This window comes from Gymnoscopelus microlampas (assembly GCF_963454915.1).
Source record: "Gymnoscopelus microlampas genome assembly, chromosome: 19".
NCBI lineage: Eukaryota > Metazoa > Chordata > Actinopteri > Myctophiformes > Myctophidae > Gymnoscopelus > Gymnoscopelus microlampas.
The window spans coordinates 22,205,852-22,227,972 of record NC_139956.1 but is presented as its reverse complement, the minus strand read 5'-3'; the positions used below and the strand labels follow the sequence as shown (position 1 = coordinate 22,227,972).

The window sequence follows — 22,121 nt, the reverse complement described above, 5'->3', positions numbered from 1 at the left end:
ACAGAGTTTCCTTATTTATATGGATATAGGATAGTGCTCAGTGTGAACGGCCCTTAAGGGTGTGACCCATTCATTTTGACTGTGGTAGCCATGTCTTCCTTGGTTGGTGAAACATGAAAAAGAAAAGTACTCAAAAAAGCTTCCAGCTATTTCATGTACTTCAGTAAAATCAGTCATTCTACTTTCACTCAAGTACCATCGATTTTTTTTGTCGCTTTTGAAGTACTGTACTCTTCTACTTTTGAGAAAGGCAAGAATTACAGAGTAGCCGACAGTTATGCTGTTATGACACAATCAGGAAAGGATTCTATTTAAGTTTGCTATGAATCAATTTTCCACTTTGGAGAGCATCAATGAATGGGAGAGGGATTGGTTGGTTGGATGTATTCATATTGAAATGGGTACAGGCAGGATTCTGCAGTGGCCCTTTCACGGTGTAGCCTTCAAAAGGTCTCATTTTGTACTTTTACTTATCAACATAAGCAATCTCACATCTATTTGAGTCATATTTATTACCTCCGCCTAGGAGGTCCATATGTCTGACAGTAAATTAACTTGAGAGCAGATGGCTGGATTTTCATGCAACTTTGTGAGAAATAGGGTGCAACAGTTAATCGAATTAATCGATTAATAATCTATCCCTATTTTGAGAATAATCAGTCTGCTGCCCTGAAATGACTAATGTTTGGGTCGCAACGGTCAAGGTCTGTCTGTGAACAAAATTACTTGAGAATGGATTGCTGGATTTTCAGTAAACTAGATAGGAATGAGCAGTAGGCTAGATTGATTAACTTGTGAGTCAAACAGGTCAAAGTCAGTCAAGGTCAGAACTGAGAAGGCATCTGCGGATTTTCATGAAATGGTGAGAATGGGGTGCCTGGTAGCTTAAGACAGTTAGTGTACCGTCTACACGCTCACAGTGCTTTGCAAAACGACACGGAGTGAGCTTGTAGTTCTGCTATTTTCTTTATTTAGATTTTTTTTTAAATATTGGCCTTATAATTGTGTCCAAAAATAGGGACGCTAGGATGAAAAACACAGATAAATGTTTTGAAAGTGAAAGGGAGAGTGAAGAGAGAGAAAGGGAGAGTGGAGAGACAGAGAAAGGGAGACAGAGGAGTAGTGTGAGCCATGTGGGCCTATTGAAGAAAAGAGAGTTTAAGAGGGAGAGAAATGGAGACAGAGAGAAAAGAGAGACAGCCAGACAGACAGACACAGAGAGAGAGAGACAGAGAAAAACAGACAGAGACACAAACTGCGTTTCCATAAAACGTTTCAAATTTTGCCCGTTTCCATCCATCCACTGATAAAATGCGATTCTTAGGAGATAGTTCATGAAATAAGCACTAGGTGGCCAGTCAAGTGAGACACAAATTATTGGACAGTATCTATTACTTTTTTTACATTCTTTTAGGCTATACAAAAATCCTCTATTTGTGCAGAGGCTGTCTTTCAATCAGGCTGTCTGGTAATAGTACTAGGCCTTCATGAAAGAGAAAGTTGCAGACATGCTTGAATTGGGTCGGACTTGGTATTCACCAGTGGCCTACTGTCTGCGGTACAGTACCAGTTCTGCCATATTTTGCTCACCTGAGCACCCAAATGTAATACTTATAAGTGTCTCCATTTTGCAAGTAAATAGGATACAATTCAATATATATTGTGGGTTAATAAATCGGCCTACATATTAAAGAGGTTATTTCAACCGGCGATCTTTCACTCGCGTGTATGCGCACGTACGTGTGACATTGCCATTTTATAACTCTCTGGACGTAACGCTCCACTAGTAAAATAATCCACAGTAGGCTCCACCACTGCTTATAATGCTACTTAATGCGGGGATAACGTAGACACCGCTGGGTGAAACGCCACAGAACTTGTTACCATTGGTCAGGACCTTGACTGAAAATAAACCCTGCATAAATTATCATCTATATTTGGACCACCCGAAATATGAATGTATTATTTATTTAATATATTGAATTTTCAAGTGTTTCCATTCAGGGATTTAAGCGCGAAATGAGCAAAAAACAGCTTGATGGAAACTTAGTTTGTGACAGAGAGAGAGAGAGAAACAGAGAGAGACAGAGACAGAGAGAGAGTGAGAAAGAGAGAGAGAGAAAGAGAGAAACAGAGAGAGACAGAGACAGAGAGAGAGTGAGAAAGAGAGAGAGAAAGAGACAGAGAGAGAGAGAGAGAGAGATTAGCAGTGGTAACACAGCATGATGAGTTACAGTATTTTCGATCGTCAACCGTCTCTGGTGGCTGCAGATCGAGCATCACTCTTCTCTTCCCCTGCCCTGCCCTGCTTCTTTCACCAGACTATCCGTTCTGTCTCATCTCCTCCTTTGTGAGAAGTTTTATGTTTCTTCTCTGGGAAGCCATTTCTCCATCCTACTTGTCTTGTTGCACCAGAGTCCCTCCTTTGTGGACGTCCTCTGGGAGCCAAAGCCCACCCATCCCCACCCCCCCACCTCACCCTCCCCTTTTTCCTTTTCTCCTGGGCCGTGGAAGCTACTTTTACTGACCGGGAACGCATCGGTGTCATTTTAAGATTTCTTTGGCTATTCAATAATAGCAGATATACAAGCTCGTTTGTGCAAATCTTTGAATATTTATGTTTTAAAAGTGAACATTTTTAACTCAAATCTTTGCTTCTGGGGATTCCACAAAATAATGTCTTCTAAATCCTAACATTTTTTTATTTATTTTTAACTTGTTGCTATAATATCAGTGGTTCTCAAACCTTTTTCATGTCAAGGACCCCCAAAATGATATGCATTTGTATGTGCCCCCCCCCCCCGCCCATCAGTATTGATAAATTGTCATACTGTACTCAAGTAAAGTCAAAGTACCTAACAAAAATATACATATAAGTGCAGTGCTTGAGCAAATGTACTTAGTTCCCTTCCACAAATGGAAAGAAGAAAAGAAAACACGATGCAGAAGGCAAGCGATCAGCGCTGCATCAGCACCAGGCCTCTCTCCTCTCCTGAGGATAATAGAACAGCGAGATAATTCACCACCGACCAACGGCTAATGGAAGGTACCAGAGACAAGGGCTGGAAAGACGGAGTGCTGAGACATTGCAGGTCACGGCCTGTCTAGGGCTGTTATTACATTTTACCTGACGATTAATTGTCACTCAAATAATTGCGATTAACGATTAAATTGTGTTTCTGTCGTTTAACACTGGAACATATAAATGAAAATTACATTTCTGTTTGGCTTTTAGGATTTGAAGTTGCACAGGGAGAATATGACATATGATCTAAATATACAAAGAATATAGACATATTTAATAACAAAAAAAAACACCAATACTAATATTGGAAACAGCCGATCTACGTGCGACCGACGCATTGTGAGCTTGTAGATCTGCTGTTTCAAACATTTTTTGAAAATGTTTGAAAATAAACATTTTTCAACATGGAAACGATGATGACGATTATGCAAAAATAATTGTGATTATCTCGAATTATTGTGATTAGACGATTATGTAATAGTAATGACAGGCCTAGGTCAGTCATTACAGGGAGAGACCACTATGGTTTTCAACGTTATCTATTATTGCCAATGTTATGCTTTATTTCAAAAAGATACAGTGAACAGAGAGACAGGAAAGGCAGGAGAGAGAGAGAGGAGAGGGGGGACGAAATGCAGTATAATGTGCCTTGGGTCGGATTCAAACCTGGGTCAGCTGAAGGAAGGACTATTGCCTTATTTATATGGTATGTGCTCTTACTCCGTGATTAGGGTGACAGCAATTCAGGACATCCCGAATTGGAAACTCCTCAAAGAACCCAGAGGGTCCCTAGACCCCAATTTGAGAACCATTGCTCTAAACATTGGGCTGGTGCCAACTTCTTAAAGACAAAAACCATCCCCTGCAATTGATGAAAAAACATTATAATAATAATTCTCTGAGACATATAGAGGTAGTTTGTCTTAGAACCCCGAGCCTCCCCTTTAGCTAAAGCCAACATGATATATCAACTAATTACGGTGAGAAATAAAAGCCGTCATGCTGGATACACAATGATGATGAATCCTTACTTCCATAAATAACTTGCACCTTTTTCAATAAAATTAGCTTTGTGTCAGCACCATTTCCTGCAGTGTCATGCATCTCTCATCGCTCAACAGGTGCATTTCTCTCTCTCTCTCTCTCTCTCTCTCTCTCTCTCTCTCTCTCTCTCTCTCTCTCTCTCTCTCTCTCTCTCTCTCTCTCTCTCTCTCCCCCCCCCCCCCCCCCCCCACACACTCCAGGGTGGAGGATGGTCAGCCTGCCAAGGTACGCAGCAAGAACTGCCCTTGAGCACAGCCAATCAAATCATGAGTTTGAGCACAACCATCACGAGCCGTCAAGAATTGAAACATTCAGAAGACCATCTGGTATAGAAACCCAATCGCCAGGTTGGCGGCTCAGCCAGTTAGTGCACGGACCATATACTGTATATTCCTTTTGTTAGACATTGTTGGACCCAAGTTTGAATCCGACTCCTGTCATGTCACAAGTTTGCATTTTATGTTTCTACAAACCATGGATACGTTGAGTCATGACTAAAAGCTACTGTTGATTAACGTCTTAGCGATTATTCTATCAATAACTTTTTAAATGAATCTAATAATCCAGAAGCATCTTTTTAAATTTCATTTATTATTTAGTAATCGTATTATCTACTAATCGGCCCCCCAAAATCTTTGAATATATTGTTTTTTTTAATTAACCACATACTAACTAGGGTGACCTGACATCCCGGTTTGGCCGGCATTGTCCCGGTTTCAAACTGCGTGTCCCGATTCAGAAATACAGTATCTCTAAAACACTAATATGTCCCGGTTTTCAACATTGCATGCATTAGACGTTTATCATGTTCTGTTCATGTAAACATGCTCACTTAACTAATCAGAAAACATGAACTGCATGTCTGAATTCAACACTTTGGCTGATGTTTGTCAACCAGTCGTTGCCTGTATATATGCAACACCTATGGTGCGTATACCGGTACATGTGCGTGTGCATGAACTTGCATAAATGGCCGCACACGTGCACGATGAACGTACACATTGATTTAAGGGTCCCGGTTTGAGGGGCTGAAAGTTTGGTCATCCTAACTTAGACCCTATTTCATCTGCTTGTTGTACAACAGTGTCATGCTAAAGTTGCAAAAATAGCCAACCTACAAGCTCACAACACGTCACAACACGTTGTGAGCTTATAGACCTGCTTATTTTGGTATTTTGGAAAATAGATTATTTTATTCAAATACTTTTTTAGCTCTTTTAGCCTCAACGTTTCTGAACAATGCAGACCAGGTTGACTAAAACAAATATATTTGGAGAACAAGGCAGGCATGCCATAGACACACATAGAGAGAATAAGCCGGATAATGATGCTTAGACAACATAATAAAAGAACATGACTTGACAATGATTTATATCTCAAACGCTCTCATAAAACCACAGGCTACTGAATGAGTATGCATGCACGTATAGCACACACTCACCACACACACATCAACACATAGACCTCCACTGCCCCTCCTCCTACATAAATGCACACAAGCTAGGGAAAACATATATAAAAAAAGAATTAAAAAACAGTATATCCATATTTCACCATAAAACGAACCCTTTTTATTTGTTTTCATAAACAACAGAAACAAAACTAGACTAGACGGTCTACAAGCTCACAACCTCCATTTGCTGAAAAGCAACTGTTTTGGACATACAAGGTTTCCACCCGACAGTGACGGTATTCACAGTGAAGCAGCAGAGCTACCATCGCAGCGAATGTGATGACAGGTCTAAACTAATCACACCATCCACCACAACAGAAACAGTGCTTGTGTCAAAGAGGAGCAGCACAGAGGGAACCTCTGACCAGCGGGGGAAGACATTGTTAGCAGGACAGTCCAGGGGTCTTTCCCCAGAGTTTACAGAATAGCACTGGGCCATGCCCCCAAAGTCAAAGAAACAAAAGCTGCTTTACTGCTACGTTTGAAAAATAAAAGTCCAGAGATAGTGTTTTTTGTTGTGTATTTATACAGGCTTGTATCGCCTGTACATAGTCTATTTTGTTGATGTCAGTAGAGATGTAAGTAAGAACACTGTGCTTCCATGCAACCAAGCACTAAATCCCATGTACATACAGTATACTTTGTTGACCAGGATCCCCCAGGAGTCTGTACTTGGCCCTCTTTTTTTTCCTACACAAGCTCAAATGAGCTGGCATATCAAATGTTGATATCTATTTTGACATGTCCACCCAGAACAGGGACGCAAGGAAAACCTGGTTAAACTGATCATGAAAAATCGTTGAAGATTATTAGATTAAACACAAAACCAGTAATCGATAGAATAATCACTAACAAAATAATGAATAGTTTCAGTCCTAGTTTAAGTCCCCTTCCCCACATGCGAACACTGCCAACTGTGTTTGTTGGAGTGCCGAGGCACAGCATCCAACACTCGAACCCGGGTCTCTGCGGTGGTGGATGAGTGCTCTCTACACCTGCGATTCCCAACCTGTGGGCTTGGGCCCACATGTGAACCATGAGGATATTGCAAGTGGGCCCCAAATAATTGTCAAACTACATGAAAGTGGGCCCTGGTCAAGAAAAGGTTGAGAACTACTGCTCTACGCCCCCGGCCTGGGCCGCCTGGTTTCACACAAATTTTGCTAGGGTTTGCTTAAAGTAACCACAAAATGTGCACATTTTGTGGTTACCTCCCTGCGAGGGATGTACAGATACAGAACACACAGTTATTTGTGGATTCTCGGGTAAAAGGTTGTGGCGGTTTCTGCCTGGCTGGACAGTAACAGTCCAAACACAGAGGAAACAGTACAAGGGTAAAGTGTGTGTGTGTGTGTGTGTGTGTGTGTGTGTGTGTGTGTGTGTGTGTGTGTGTGTGTGTGTGTGTGTGTGTGTGTGTGTGTGTGTGTGTGTGTGTGTGTGTGTGTGTGTGTGTGTGTGTGTGTGTGTGTCTGTTACTGTACTTTTATGAGGTAAAGTAAAAAGTAAAGTAAAATTTGAGAAATAGACAATATGAGGACAATTTACCTGGTCCTCATAAGATAAGAGATTGTTTTCATGGACAAAAAGTGTGTGGAGTTACAGTAGGCATGCATTTCCAACTTGCATCGTTCCTAACTTGCATCGTTCCCAACATGCGTGGTCCCCAAGTAGGCCAAAGGACACCGGTCTAGCATTAATACAAACGTGTGTGCGTGCGTGCATAGATTTCTCTCAGACCCACTTCTCTTGCAATCCCTCTTTCTCTCTCTGCCAATTCTCTATCCCTCCTTTCTCCTCCTCTCCCCGTCTCTCTCATCCTCTATCTAGTATCTATCTCTCCCTCCCTCCTTTTTCCCCTTCTCCCTCTCCCGTCCCAGAAACTCCTAATGCACGTGATGCAGCAACAATGGAGATGAATGTACACAGGCATGTGTGAACAAGATATCACTAAAAGAGACAGAGGGAGAGAGTAACTAACAGTGTTTGTTTTTTCGCGGGGGGGGGGGGGGGGGGGGCCTGGGGGGCAACTCACTACAGACACCAAGCACCATGGGATTATGCATGTGCACGCACAGTCGCTCACACAAACACACGCAACGCACATGCGCACGCACGATTGCCCACATGCGGTATAGGCCTATAGAGCATCGAAGTCTGACATCACTGCCACTAGAGGGCGCTATCCCCCTGGGTCATAGCGTTATTTTTTTGTATTGGATTTCCCATAGGGGAATCTTAGATATTTTATAATCTCGATATTTACTCGAGACCCATAAAAATTGGTCTGCGACCCAAAGATGGGTCCCGAGCCGACCCACTGTTTGGGAAACAGCTCTATAGTACTTCACATTGTATTGTTTACCCAAACATCTGAGTAGAGAAAGCAGTGAATAAAATGAAAAGGGGCCTGAATTATGGGGGCTTTGTTCTTGCAAAATGTGACCTTATAACTCATTTATTTTCTCTCACATGTGAGGAAGACTTCCATAGTGTAGCTCCCAGAGATCCATGAGGAGTTGCTGGTCTGTAACTCTGACAATGTACAAATGATGGAACCAAATGGACCCATAAGAGTAACTCTCAGAGTTAGGATTGTATAATGCAATTTAGATTGGGGTCCCATAGATGGTATCTCTGGGACCCCAATGGTATAAACTGAAGGGGGTCTTTGGCCTCAAGCATATCAAACGGTGTGGTTCTAGAACCTTAAAAAGGTTCTAGAACCACTTGTGTGCACTACAGTAGGACTCTAACTGAACAAGAAATCTTTGACAGGAGGACCCACACCCTCAGAAAAGCAAGTTTATAGCTGGATACAACTGAACATGATATATTTCTACTGAACACAATAAACACCTGTTGAATTAAAAAAATGTATAGCTAAATGACAATAAAACACAAGGTTCAATTCTCGATTTAGTTTGGTGTCCACGTTAATTACAAAGCCATTATTCTTCTAAAAAAAACTCAGGACTAGTCAGGACAGTGTCAAGGTGCAGGGCAACGTCACACTCTCTCTCTCTCACACCAGGTGGGCACAAATGGACCCCTCCATGACTGAACTCGAGAGTGTACCAATGGAAAGGGACCCCAGGATCCATTTATACACTCTCAGAGTTATGGGCGTAGTTGAAATTAAAAAGTTTGATAACCACTGACTGAACAGTGACTGAGTAGGCATATACGTGCATGTTGTTAATGATAATGATTAGCGTTCCATTCACGTAGGCTACAAACTCCGTGCTGGTGTTAGCCTAATTAGTATCATTGGTAACACAGTGTTCACCTTATTACTTTAAGTCAACATGTTCTGCCTTGAAAAAAGTCTATATTAAATCAAATAATATAATCAAAACCAGCTTTAAAAGCGAAAGTTCAATTTCTTACCTTTCATCTTCTTCCTTGTAATGTCCTCCAATTAATACTACAGCAGTTTCACGCCGTCTGAAGCCCAATGACTCAGGTATATCTTTTATATACTTAATTCAAAAGCTCATTATAAAATTAATAGAAGCCTACGACTGTTGAACCATGAATGCACAACGCGTTGCTCGAGTCAAGTGACGTTTTTGCCTCCATCCATGACATCCATCCAGTGTTTTTGAAGAGAATGTTGACATGAAAAGGAATATTTTACATAAAAATCCTTGATGTTTTTCCCCCTTTCATTTCGAAAGAACTGCGTCACGTTTCTACATCAAACAACAACCTGGCTGAACTGAAGCGGAAGCCAGGTTCAGCCAGGTTTACACTTCGTCGCACGACGGTGTTGCGACCCGAAAACAGCAGATCTACAAGCCCACAGCATGTCGCGGATACACACGCTGTGGGCTTGTAGGTTTGATATTTTCGGCGCTAACTGACCGCTCGAGCGTCACATCGTTTGAAGATGTCCGCCACAAACAGTCGGCTACAATCTGATTGGACGAACAGTTAAACAGCACGTGACGTCTCAGATTATAACGTAGATCTAATGAAAAAAATAGAAAATAGCCTACGAAAGTACGAATTCGGATATTCTGGGCTTCTTTGCCATTTTTTATTCATGTAGCCTATTATACATTTATTTTACATAATATTTTATATTTAAAAGTTTTTGCAGTGCTCAAGCGTGTATGTTGTAATAAAGGGATACATTAATTATTAAAATGTTAAGCAGCAGTAGTGGATAGTAACGAAGTAGGCTACGTTTAGTATAAAGCCTACTGTACCTTTTTGAGTATCTGTACTTCATTGGCTATTTGTATTTTTGGATACAACAAACAAATACTGAACAAATAGCTATATAAGCCTACTGAACATTTTGAAATGGGAATTCTCCATATAGGCTATAGCCTAAGTACAAATATGAATACAGGCCTTTTTCTTAACTGAATATTTTTACATTGTGATATTGCTATTTAATTGATATAAATAAGAAATCTCAGTACTTTTCCAAATTTCTAAGTAGGCCTACTGGATTGGATGCAGCTAACCTGACAGGCTGCTGGCTTCATCCAGATGAATCCTGTTACCAAGGGACCAACAGTTGTACGCAATAGTTTCCATCACCTTCACCTGAGCAGGGTGTGTGTGTGTGTGTGTGTGTGTGTGTGTGTGTGTGTGTGTGTGTGTGTGTGTGTGTGTGTGTGTGTGTGTGTGTGTGTGTGTGTGTGTGTGGCGTGTGCGTGTGTGCGTGTGTGAATGAGGCCAGGTTGTAACTCCATAGCCCTCGGCTAGCTGTCAATGAGAAAATGGGGCTGAATGGGGACACAGACACGCCATGTGTTCACCTGTGCTGCTTTGCACACACACACACACACACACACACACACACACACACACACACACACACACACACACACACACACACACACACACACACACACACACACACACACACACACACACACACACACACACACACACACATGCAAATACACGCAGACACCCTTCCCGAGGGCTGAGGTTACAGTGGCCCATTTACATGGTAGATTAGGTCACAATTATTGGCAGGGGATGGTGGTGGAGGAGAGGTTGAGCACACCTTCTTCCCTGGTAGACACAGAAAGAACACATGTTCGTGTGTCTGCTTTGGACCTCAACATCACTGCTTCTCAAAGTGGGGTCCTTGACCTTGAGGTAGTTCCAGCGGGTCCCCAGCAAAAGTAGTTAATATAGCATCACAATCAGTTTAACCACTTTAACCCAGGCTGTACATCGGCTATTTGATAATAGCCGATCTACAAGCTCTTGTTTTCCAAAAATCTTGAAATGTTTTTACAAATTTGGAATATTTTAAATACATTTTAACACAAATCTTGGATTGGGGTCCCTGACACAAACAATTTTCAGATGGGGGTCTGCAGCCAAGCGCTTAACAATTTCGGGGTCCTTGACATGAAAAGGTTTGAGAACCATGATTGATTTTTATTTCTTATAATTGATTTGTTCGATTAACTGTTGCACCCCTAGACGCTAGGTCATCAGTAATGCAGATTTAAAGTGTCCCTCCACTAACCCCCCCTCCCTCTCCACTGCTGATCTCGATGCCCCATTTCATTACATTTTTGGCTGGACTATAAGGCTGTGTCCACTGTCTACCAAAGCATTTTCTTCCCAACCGAAAACGCAAGGCGCTCTTATAAAACGCTCATCCAGATGCCCAAAGTTGAGAATATTCCTTCTCTTTGTGAGAGAAAACGGCTCAGAATAGACGGTCAGCACCTCATCATGATGCTGGTGTTGCCAGTGTAAATAGTGCTCCCATAGAAAACTATTCAAAACAAAAAAAAAATCCTATAAACACTATTGACTAATGAACTTACAGTTGGCTATTGGTCGGCTGGGTGGCCTAACAACAAAATAACAAATCGCAAAGCAAGACCCCTGAGGGACCCAGGTCAATGAGGTATATAGAGTTTAAGTGGTTAATGCCTTGACCGGTCCTCTTTCGAAGTGCCTCACCTAACGTTCATTCCATTCCCTTGTGCTCATCACATAGACAGCAATCTGGGAACCCATTTGTTGTTTTTGTTGTTGTTGTTGTTGTTTTTTTTTACCTCTGAAGGCAAGCTTAACTTGTTTCAATGACTGAATAACAGTACAATAAGGCTTGGCTTTGCCACCTTTATGCAAATCAGTTTGCATCCTGCTCAAGGGCCAGGCCCCTAGGAGAGCTCCTATTCAACTAAACAACAATCCTGCATGCTGACAGATTCTCATTGCAAATTGAAAATGTGTCTTGAAAGATTACATGGTCACAATAGACCTACATTTCAGCATCAGTTCATTCATTAACTGGGTTAACAGATCCTCTCTAATGCACCATTGTAATACAGTCCATGGTTGTTGTCACATCTTGGTTGTTTATCAAAACAAGTAGCAACCCCAAATCTATGAACTCAATGAATAGACTATTGTCAGGGCTGCCCACAGAAATAGCTGGTCCCTGAAAAGGTCCAGTGAATGGGCCCTCCACAAGCTATACTGTAATAATAAAAATGGTGTCTGCTATAGTTGTTGTTGGGGTGTTTGCCACATTTGCACATACCTGGCATGAGCTCTGCATTAACCATCCTAACAATCTCTCTCTGTCTCTGAGAAAGATTCAGTGATGGTGTGGTGTAAATGTCTAATGTGAAATAATCGTGTGGATTTTTCGTGTTGTTTATTCACATCGCTCCTGGTGTTGAATTACCTTTAAAGTGGTTAAACAGATTTTCATGATATACATATTTTTAAATCGCCCTCAAGGACCCCTAGTGGTCCTCGGACCCCAGTTTGAAAACCACTGGTTTAGATATCACTACATTTTCAGGTCATGTGGCAAGTTCTGTCTGTGTTACATCATAGTTGTTAACCCATCAGATTCTGTAACCTGCCCTCACTGGCCTCCAGTGGCGAACTTTTGACATAGCATAAAACATTTACAGAAACAATAAATAAAACATTTATTTTGTTTTAAAGGAGCATGTAAGTGAAAGGAAGCTAGATAGAGTGTAGGCGGGGTGTGTGTGTGTGTGTGTGTGTGTGTGTGTGTGTGTGTGTGTGTGTGTGTGTGTGTGTGTGTGTGTGTGTGTGTGTGTGTGTGTGTGTGTGTGTGTGTGTGTGTGTGTGTGTGTGTGTGTGTGCCTGTGCGTGCCTGCGCGTGTTGTGTGTGTGTGAGAAAGAGAGAGACAGAGAGGGAGAGAAAGAGAGAGTGGGAGAGAGAAAGAGAGCGAGAGAGAGAGAGAGAGAGAGAGAGAGAGATGGTTAACATTACATTAACCATAACATTTTGTACCTTTTATCTTTTTTCTTTTTAACAATACAATTAACATTATTGATGATAAAAAACGAATTTTAACTTAATTGAAATTGAAAAAATTATACACTGAAATAAAATAAAAAAACGAATGAAAAAGACAAAACTATAATAACCTTGGAGAAAACCTTGCAGATTCACAGAGATACGAGCCTCTCCCAACGAGCATCTGCCCATGCAGCATTGAAGGATGATGCTGACCTTGAGAGCCTCATCACCAACTTCTTCACCCAGGAGGCAGCCAGTGACAGGACGGACTACTGTAGGGACTTTCTGTCCAAGACAGATGCACTAATGCACAAAGTGCACGCAGTCCATATCTTTTTCTTTTCTTCTTTTTCCCCCTTTTTTTTTTACTGCAACTGGTACAAGTATATGTCAGCTCTCTGTGTGTCATGCTGCCATGGATGGTAGCGTACGACAACAATGGTATTAGGAGGTGGCTGCCTGACTTCATGGGCAATACCATGACACGTTATGATGAATAGCTGGCCTTGATGTGGAAAAGGTTGAGAACACTACAAACAGTGTGCATTCACAGCACATTCCGTACAGTATAACTACAGTACAATTAAACTGTGTTCCCCGTAGTTCTCGCATTAAAAAGTGGAGGGGCGAGAAACAGCACAATAGCCATAGTTCATGTAGGAATAATAATTTACATAAATAACGTTTCACTAAAAAAAATGTCAATTTCAATAATGTACCATGGTATAATCAGTCAGTCAGTCAGTCAGTCAGTCAGTCAGTCTCAACACTCAATAGGCCTACAGCAGCCCTGTGATTTTACACAGTAATATCTGGAGTGGAGTATCCATTTTCCCACACATAATTAAATGAACACTCTAGCCTAGATTTAGCTGTGAACGAGGAGCCATATCACCATTTTGATTGTTTTCCACATCCATACTCTCAAATGTCAATGTCTAACCCCGCACAGCAGCACATTAATTACACTCCATCCATTTTCTTTCTGTTTGTTTTTGGATCTATGTACAGTACTGTAGTTCAGCAACACTGTTGCCCTTCTGTGAGGGCTTAACCACTTTAAGCCCTATTTTGTAATTCATCGTATGATGGTGTCACGTGGCGAAAGTAGACAATCTACAAGCTCTTGCACAGTGTGAGCTTGTAGATCTGCTATTTTCACTCTATAATGTAATTACCCAAATAGGGACGGCAAGTTGAAAGTGGTTAAGAGGAGTCGCTGTTGGGTGGAAACCTCATACGTCCAAAACTGTTACTTTTCAGGATTTTCAGGAAAAAGCAAAAGCAGCAGATCTACAAGCTCAAAACGTGCCACTTCACGCAGCGTTTCAAGCTTGTGGATCTGCTACTTTTGATGCTTTTGTGTGACGCTGTAGTATGATCAAGAACAGCATTAATTTACAAAAAAACACAAAAGGTTCGAATAATGGAGATAGGAGGTTTCTGCCCGACAGCAACGATATGCATCATCTGTATTGAAATTTTCCAATCTCCCATTGCCTGTGCACAGAGGAATCAGGTGCCATTAAACTACGGCTCATAGATTTTTGTACTTCTCCCAACAGCCCGGTGAGCTCCAAATGACCTATAGATCTGAGAACGAATACTGTTCAGTTGTCATGAGGATAAGCTTATAACATATTGATGGTTTATCTATTGTGCTAAAATGTCAAATGGAACAGGATGTGTGCCTGTATGTAACAGGCACACATAGTAACTACAAATCGGGCATCCTGATTAAGTATTGTAACTTGAGAGGAGGTTAAAGTAAATGACATATGTCAGGAGCCTATCTCTGTTTTCCGTAGGCTTGAGTCAGCTTGATGTTCAAGTACACCCCCTGGACATGATGCTAGTATGTCACAGGGACTTACTGTACCCCCAAACTCAGCAACCTCGATGCTGAGTGCTAAGCCTCTGGGCACCGTTTTTTAATAGTCTTTGGTATGACTCAGCTGAGGATTGAACCTCGTTTCAGGTTGGATACTCTGGCCACTGAGCTCGTAAACACTGTATAGTGTATGGTCGATATGTACAGTACAGGGCTACATCAGGTCAATTATATGCTGATGCCAGCTGGCAGAAAGGAAACTGTGGAATTTCCATGTGAAGTGCATTATTAAGGCCAAAAGCCTCAAAAGTTGCTGTGATCGGTTGAACACGTGCAAGGGAAAGCTGGTTTTGGTTCACGTGATAAGCTATTCTCTACGCCAGCGGTTCCCAACCTTTTCTGGATGAGGGCCCACTTGAAAATCTTGAAAGAGTTCGTGGCCCACCCGTCTGACCATTTAACACGGCAGTCAAGGGGTCAGATGGGTGGGCTGTGTGCATTTTCAGAGCATATCGATTGTGTTCCTGCCTTGGATCGATAGAACCTAAGTAGTACTTGAAGTTCTTATTTCTCGATATCAACACGAAAACTGATGAATGAAGGACATTTTCTATATTATTTTTGCAACATTAATGTCATATCATTGTTAAGATCTTAGAGTTTTGCCAATAATTTGGGGGCCCACTTGCAATATCCTCACGGCCCACCACGGGAACTGCTGACCTATTCACTCCACCGTCACTTGTTGACGCGTGAGGCCATGGGCTGCCTGGCGGCTCACTCAGGGGAGCCTCACGAGCCTCAAGGCCAGTCAGTGCCTGTGCCTTTTACTTGAATCTCAAGCGATTAGTCATGCATTTGTTGTGTTATCTATCTTGTATATTATGTATGAACCAAAACAAGTGCTACCCCCCAAAAAACATATGTGGCTTCAGCATTGGTATACACACATTTTGAAAAGGTATTCAGTCAATATAGTTCTCTTTACATTAATTGACAGTACCTAATTAATACAGACTGAGACATAACAGTGAGTATGGGATGGTGCCAATGACTCATTGCCATCATAATTGCAAATTGACTTACACCATGTTACTGTATATGCATATTGTCTGTTGTTGCTTTCTTTTGAACCAGAAAACATAACTTGTGAAGGTTCGCTATTGTAGATATTTAGTGCATATCGTTGCTGTCAGGCAGAAACCTTGTAGCCTATCTCCATTTGAACTTTGTTTTTTCATAAATGAATGCCCTATACGGATGTATAGGATTTTCTACAAGTCAGCTATTTTCACTGGATTAGAAAAATCCAGTGAAAGGGGTAAAGCCCGTCTGTGGGTTTTATAAATATTTTACCAATGAAAAGTATTAACAAGAGCTTGTGAATAAATAATAAATACACTGGATCCATTTTTTTTTGTTTACCCATTTCCTGAAAAGTAACAGTTTTGGACATACAAGGTTTCCACCTGACAGCAACGATGAATAATGCAGAATTGGAGCATCTGATCTGTGCTGCAAGTGAAACACACTTGATCCTGATCCAGGCCTGTGGAACCTTACCGGAACAAAGCCTGTGTTGGAGCACCCTCTGTTGGCATAAGCCGGTATTGCGAGTCAAACCAACCTTGTCCAGAGGCCATTATAAAACCATAAACATGATTTACTATATGGGGAGAAGGCTATGGCATTCTTCATTTTAATGATTCAATTTGCTAATACTTCATGTTACTGTACAAAGCAAACATCTATAAAAAATTATGTTTCACAATGATGCAGAATACAGGCCATTTAGATTTGAAATGTAGTGATTTATTTCATGCTACTGCAGTACCTTTTGAGATAGATCAATATCAACTTAGCAAATAAGGATAAATACAGCAAAAATCAATAATGAAATAATAATTATAATAATAATGCACTTGTCGAAGAAAAGTAAGAACTCAAGTTAGAAAAGAGATATTAAAAGACATTATTCCATTATACAGCAGTATGACTATAATAGGTCAACAACCTCAGCACTTGGATAGACTAGTCATTCTGTCCAGATAGTGTGACATTGATTCAGTTGTGTTTGAACCGGGTCAAATTGCCTGCATGGAGAGGCAAACCAGAGTTACATTCATGGTTTTTGTTTGGTTGTGGTCATGGTGATGAATGATATGTTCTTTAGGTAGTACAGTAGGACCATCAGTAGTTTAAGCACAAACATGTAAAGATAATTAGCAGTAGGCGTGGATCCATTTTGACCGTCCGTTGACATGAAACGACAGCATAATGACGTTGGTATTCCATGCAACCCCCTGGGCAGCATGTTCTTGATTCCCCCCCACCTTTTCACAACATAAATGAATTATAACCATAATATATTGACTATATAAATATGACAATACTGTAAATTCCATAGGATTTTCCATAGTTTTTTTTTGGATTGCATACATGTCTAAAATTCTGTCACCGTGATATACAAGACTAGATAATCTCTCCACTAAGATCTGATGTGTACATTTTGATTTTCCCCAAACAAACTGATTGTTTTCGGGTGTTTGGTTAATCTCCAACTAGGCCCGTTAAGGTACAAAGTGAACACGCACGTCCAAGACATTTGGAACTTCAATGACACTCAGTCAAACTGTTTAAGGGGCAGTGGTCCAGAAATACATTTTTTTTTTCCATTTAGGTCAAATAGACTCACCTTTAAAAAAAAACACGTGAACCCTATATCGTCGCTGTCGGGTGGAAACCTCAACCTTAAAAAATTGCAATAGACAGATCTACAAGTTCAAAACGCATCGCTTCGAGCTTCTGGATCTGCAACTTTTGACTCTTTTGTGTGACGCTGTAGTGTGATCAAGAAGGGCATTAATTACGAAAAAACATAAAAGTTAGAATATGGAGGTTTCTGCATCGACAGCAACGATATGCTTCAGCAAATCTCTTCACTGAAAATAGCCCATCTACAAGCTCACGGCGCGTTGTGAGCTCATAGATTGGCTATTTTCGCCAAATGCTCGCCTGTTATTTATGACGTGCCCAGAATAGGGACGTTAGGGTTCCAGTGGTTACAACATGCTGGAAAAAAAGAAAAGAAAAGTAAACACACCATCCTGTCTGAGACTTGGAACAGATCCATAAACATCCCTCCTGAAGAGGATTCATCATTCTGTACCAACTTGCACATCATGCTTTGGTTTTTGAAAATTTGAACTTTGACTGAACACACACATTCACACACACACACACACACACACACACACACACACACACACACACACACACACACACACACACACACACACACACACACACACACACACACACACACCACAAGATTCTTAATTCAGTAGTAAGCACCCTAGCTTTTTAGAACCATAATCAAAGTGCCAGTATTGACCTACATACAACCACCCCATTGCACCAAGCTATTGACTAAGCTGCATTTATACATGTAGGGAGGGATAATAAATTCTATACAGTAAACTTGTGGCCTGTTACCAGCCAGCCATACAGACAACTTCAGTCGGCGGTCACGGTGAATCCATCCGTTTTCCACTATTAATGCTTCAGTTCAAAAGAGGTACAAAATGGGACATTTTAGAGTGATGCTACCAGCTGTGCTGGTGGCTGTGTGGTCTTCTAATCAAGGACCTAAAGTGTGGGCAAGTATCTGATAGGGGTCCTCTTGTGGGTTCAAGTGGGAGGACAAGAGATAGAGAAAAAAAAAGTATGAGAGAGGTGGGATGAGAAAGACAAGAAGAGAGAAAAACAGAGATCAACAGTGACAGACCAACAGAGTGAGAGAGAGAGAGAGAGAGAGAGAGAGAGAGAGAGAACAGAGGAGAAAGGCAGATGTCCAATGCCACAGGAGGCCCATCTTCTCCTTACTGAAAATCACTTCAAAGCCTGTCCCTCTCCCCATCTATCTGATGTGTACATTTTGATTTTCCATCCATCCATCCATCCTTCTCTCCATGTACCATATATCCATCCATCTACGGCGCATTTCTCTCTCCATATACATCGATCCATCCATCATACATCTCTCCAAATACATATCCATCCATCTACCCATCCCTCTCTCCACATATATCAATCCATCCATCTATCACCATCCATCCATCCACCATACCCATCCCCCTCACAGTATCAATCCATTCACCCTATCCCTTTCTCTCCTGCATCCAGCCATCCCTCCATTCCCGCGTGAATGCCTCACATCTGGCTAGACCAGATAGGGCCCAGCAACTGCCTGACATGCACCACAGGCATGATTCACTGGGCAGTCTGCATCCTGCACACGTACTGTACACATGTACACAAGCACGCACGCACGCACACACACGCACACACACAGATGCTCATTAAAACAGACCAACCAAGCAGAGGAGAGGGTGGACAATTATCGGAGCCAGTCGAGTCTCTCGCAAATCGAATTTGAGTCACGCGAATGAGCCTTTCAACACAAACACACAGTTAAACATTTCGATTTTCGATTTACTAGCCTGTGCACGTAACCGCCAAAGTCAAGAACCATCAGTAACGCACTTTCGACAGTTGCTAAACGACGATGCCATCAAGGAACAGCCTCACCACATGAGCCAATTAACTACTTAAGCCATATTAAAAAAAGCTGATCTACAAGATGTCATGATGCAACACGTTGTGAACTTGTAGCTCTCTTTTGAAAAATCTAAATTACATGTCCAAAATGGGGACATCAGGGTGAAGTGGTAAACTAGCCCTAATCCTGTCTTAAAGAGTTCTATACCTTTCTGTTATTCAAACACATGCAATGTCTACTAAGTAAACAATGTGTGTGTTTGAAGTAGACTCTACTTGACATCTTCTAAAAAGATGTAAGCTGTTGGATAACAGCTTTATTTCTCCACAAAGTCAACAAAAAAAACATCTGTTCAGATTGTTTGTACAGTAGGTGAATGTATTTCCAAATGGCTTTCAAGGGCTCCCTTATGTCAAGATCTCTCTAGATGCAAAGGTCTGGACTTTTAGTTCAAGTACCCCCCAAAAATGGCAAAAACAAAATGTTAAAGATTTAAAAATAATAATAATTCATGACAGCAGTCGCAAATCTTTCATTAGTATTAGTAACTTTTTTCTGCTTAAATGACTGGCTTATATTAGGACATTGCCACACCTTTTCAATCGGCAAATATTTTGAAGGGATAAAAAAGGAAAAGCAATTATGCTGACCCCCGATCGGTTTGATGATCGAGAGAGATGAAGACTAGAACTTTAGGGTCGCGACACTGATTCCAAATGCGGGGGGCTCTTTCTCTCAAACCCTCGTGCGTAGCTCTTTGGTACATTCCGTCAAACGCGACGAAATGCTGAAATGCAGGACCGAGCAGGGCGGCGCCATCGAGATACGGGGGACGCCTCAACCCTTAGAAAAAATATGAAGTCATTTACATAGAAAAGAAACAACATTACAAATACCTGAGAAAGAGAATGAAAGAAAAGGAGTACAGTCAGGAGGACAGGGCCAAAATATAAAAAGGGAGGAATTCTGCATTCCAGGTGTTTTTCTTTAAACCGTTATGTGTAAAGACCCTTAGGGATGAGTCTACACCAACACATCAACCCACACTCCTTACCATGTCCTCTGAGGGCCTTGTTTCTAACATTTCTGTTCTTGTTTTTGCAGTGCCAGCTGAAAAGTCTGGTTAAAAACAACTTTGTCTTCGCGGCAACAGCTCATTGGCTTGCATGTCTGAGGTACAAAGATTGTTGGTGGTTATTATGTTGCCATACGTGACTGTTGTTCCTTCCATTGGGGGACAGGTAGTAAGTCAGCCTGTCATTAGTAGGATAATATGTGTAGTTCTTTTGTTTTGGTTTGAAGAGTCTGTGCAGCAGCATAGCTCCGTAGAATGAACGTTGTTAGCGTTTAGCCTCTAGAAGGAAAGATCAAGGAAGAGTGTCAGTGCATGGCCTGCAGTGTTCAGAGAACACGTACCTGTTAAGTCTTTAAGCCTCCGTCTCTCTGTCGCTGTGTCTCAAGTACAGTGTGTTTTAGAAGGCATGTTAAGTATATAAAACGATCACACACACACACACAGACACACACACACACACACACACTTCAAAGTTGCGGCACATCAGTAGAACTTGTCGTCGATGCGGAAGTGAGGCCTGGTGACGTCGTCGGGATTGAGGAAGACGGAGATGGACTTCCCCGGGTTCTCTGTGACCAGCTGCTGTAGCCGCTGTGCCAGCTTGTCCTCCGACGGCGAGATGATGCCGTTGGCCGGGTGGTGGCCGGGCGAGCCGTGGCCGTTGGTGCTCGCCCCCGCCGCCTCCTTTTTCAGCTGGCCGGCCTGCCGGGCCTGGTCCACGGCCGCGCGCAGGTGCTCGGCCGGATCCGAGCGCACGTGTGCCAGCTTCCTGGCGACCAGCAGCGCCTGGCTGTCCGTCAGGTGCTCCAGCATGTTGCACTGGGGCAGGAAGTAGTTGGGGCAGCTTTTGCCCAGGATGCAGTGGGCCAGGTCGTCCAGGAGACCCAGGAGGAGCCGGGCCGGGGTGTCGGAGTCGGGGCACGACAGGTAGTTGCCGGGCAGTCGGTCGCAGGCCCAGAAGAGCAGCGTGCGGAGGTGGTAGGGGCTGAGGCCGGTCCGCGGGCGGGCCAGGATTCGGGACAGCACGGCCTTGGCTGCCTGGAAGGCCTGGGCCATGGGGTAGGGGATGCACTTCTTCAGCTGAACCTGAGGTAGACGGAGAGATGAACAACACTGTTGGATTACAGAGGAACAGGAGGGAAGACGGGAGGAACATAGAAAGGTGCAAAGGAAGGGAAAATGGATTCAAGAATTCAATTAAGAAAATAAACAAATACACCTGGGGGTGCACACCCTGCTCGCACCAATATGTCTTGTCTCATTCTCTTGACCCAAATGTTAAACATCTCTTTGGAGCAGCCTACTGATCACTCTCAACATGTTTCAGTTGAGAGTGATCAGTTTGCACATGGGTTAGTTATTTGTTAGGAATAAAAAGATCGGTGCACCAGATTTAGCTGTAAGGTGATTTTCATCTGTAGTCCTCGACTTAAACACCAAAAATGATTACAACACAGTGGTTCCTAACCTTTTCTGTATCAGGGCCCAATCTTGAAAGCGTTCGTAGCCCACCACTGAACACGGCAGCTGCCCATCAGCTCAGATGGGAGGGCTTTTTTATGTGCGTACATTAAAGTTTATTTCAATCAATCAATCTATTGTGCTCCGGCTTGAATGAATGGAACCAACGTAGCATACTTTAATATCTTATTGGTACTACTATGAAAACACATTTTAAAGGTCTAAAATACGTTTTAATTTTTTTTTTATATTAACCCATTAAAACCGGGAAAGCATGAGTGTTATTTTAGATTTTTGCGTTGGCTATTCAAAAATAGCAGATATACAAGCTCACAGCGCGACACTTCGTGCCACGCTAGGAAAATCTTGAAAGTGTGATAACTACTGAGTTAGAAGTC

General features: G+C 42.1%; 1 protein-coding gene across 4 annotated transcripts in view; it reads right to left on the bottom strand.

Moving 5' to 3' along the window:
* Positions 1 to 16,693: 16,693 nt before the first annotated feature.
* Positions 16,694 to 22,121, bottom strand: part of tmem102 (transmembrane protein 102) — a 30,536-nt gene continuing 25,108 nt past the window's right edge. For 2 of the 4 annotated variants that reach the window (XM_084043675.1, XM_084043674.1), the window contains exon 6: positions 16,694 to 21,348. In XM_084043675.1, the coding sequence (XP_083899801.1) occupies positions 20,746 to 21,348 (603 nt within the window). In that variant the 3' untranslated portion in view covers positions 16,694 to 20,745. The remainder of the gene's footprint in view (positions 21,349 to 22,121) is intronic. The other 2 variants (XR_014599714.1, XR_014599715.1) reach the window with 2 other exon arrangements.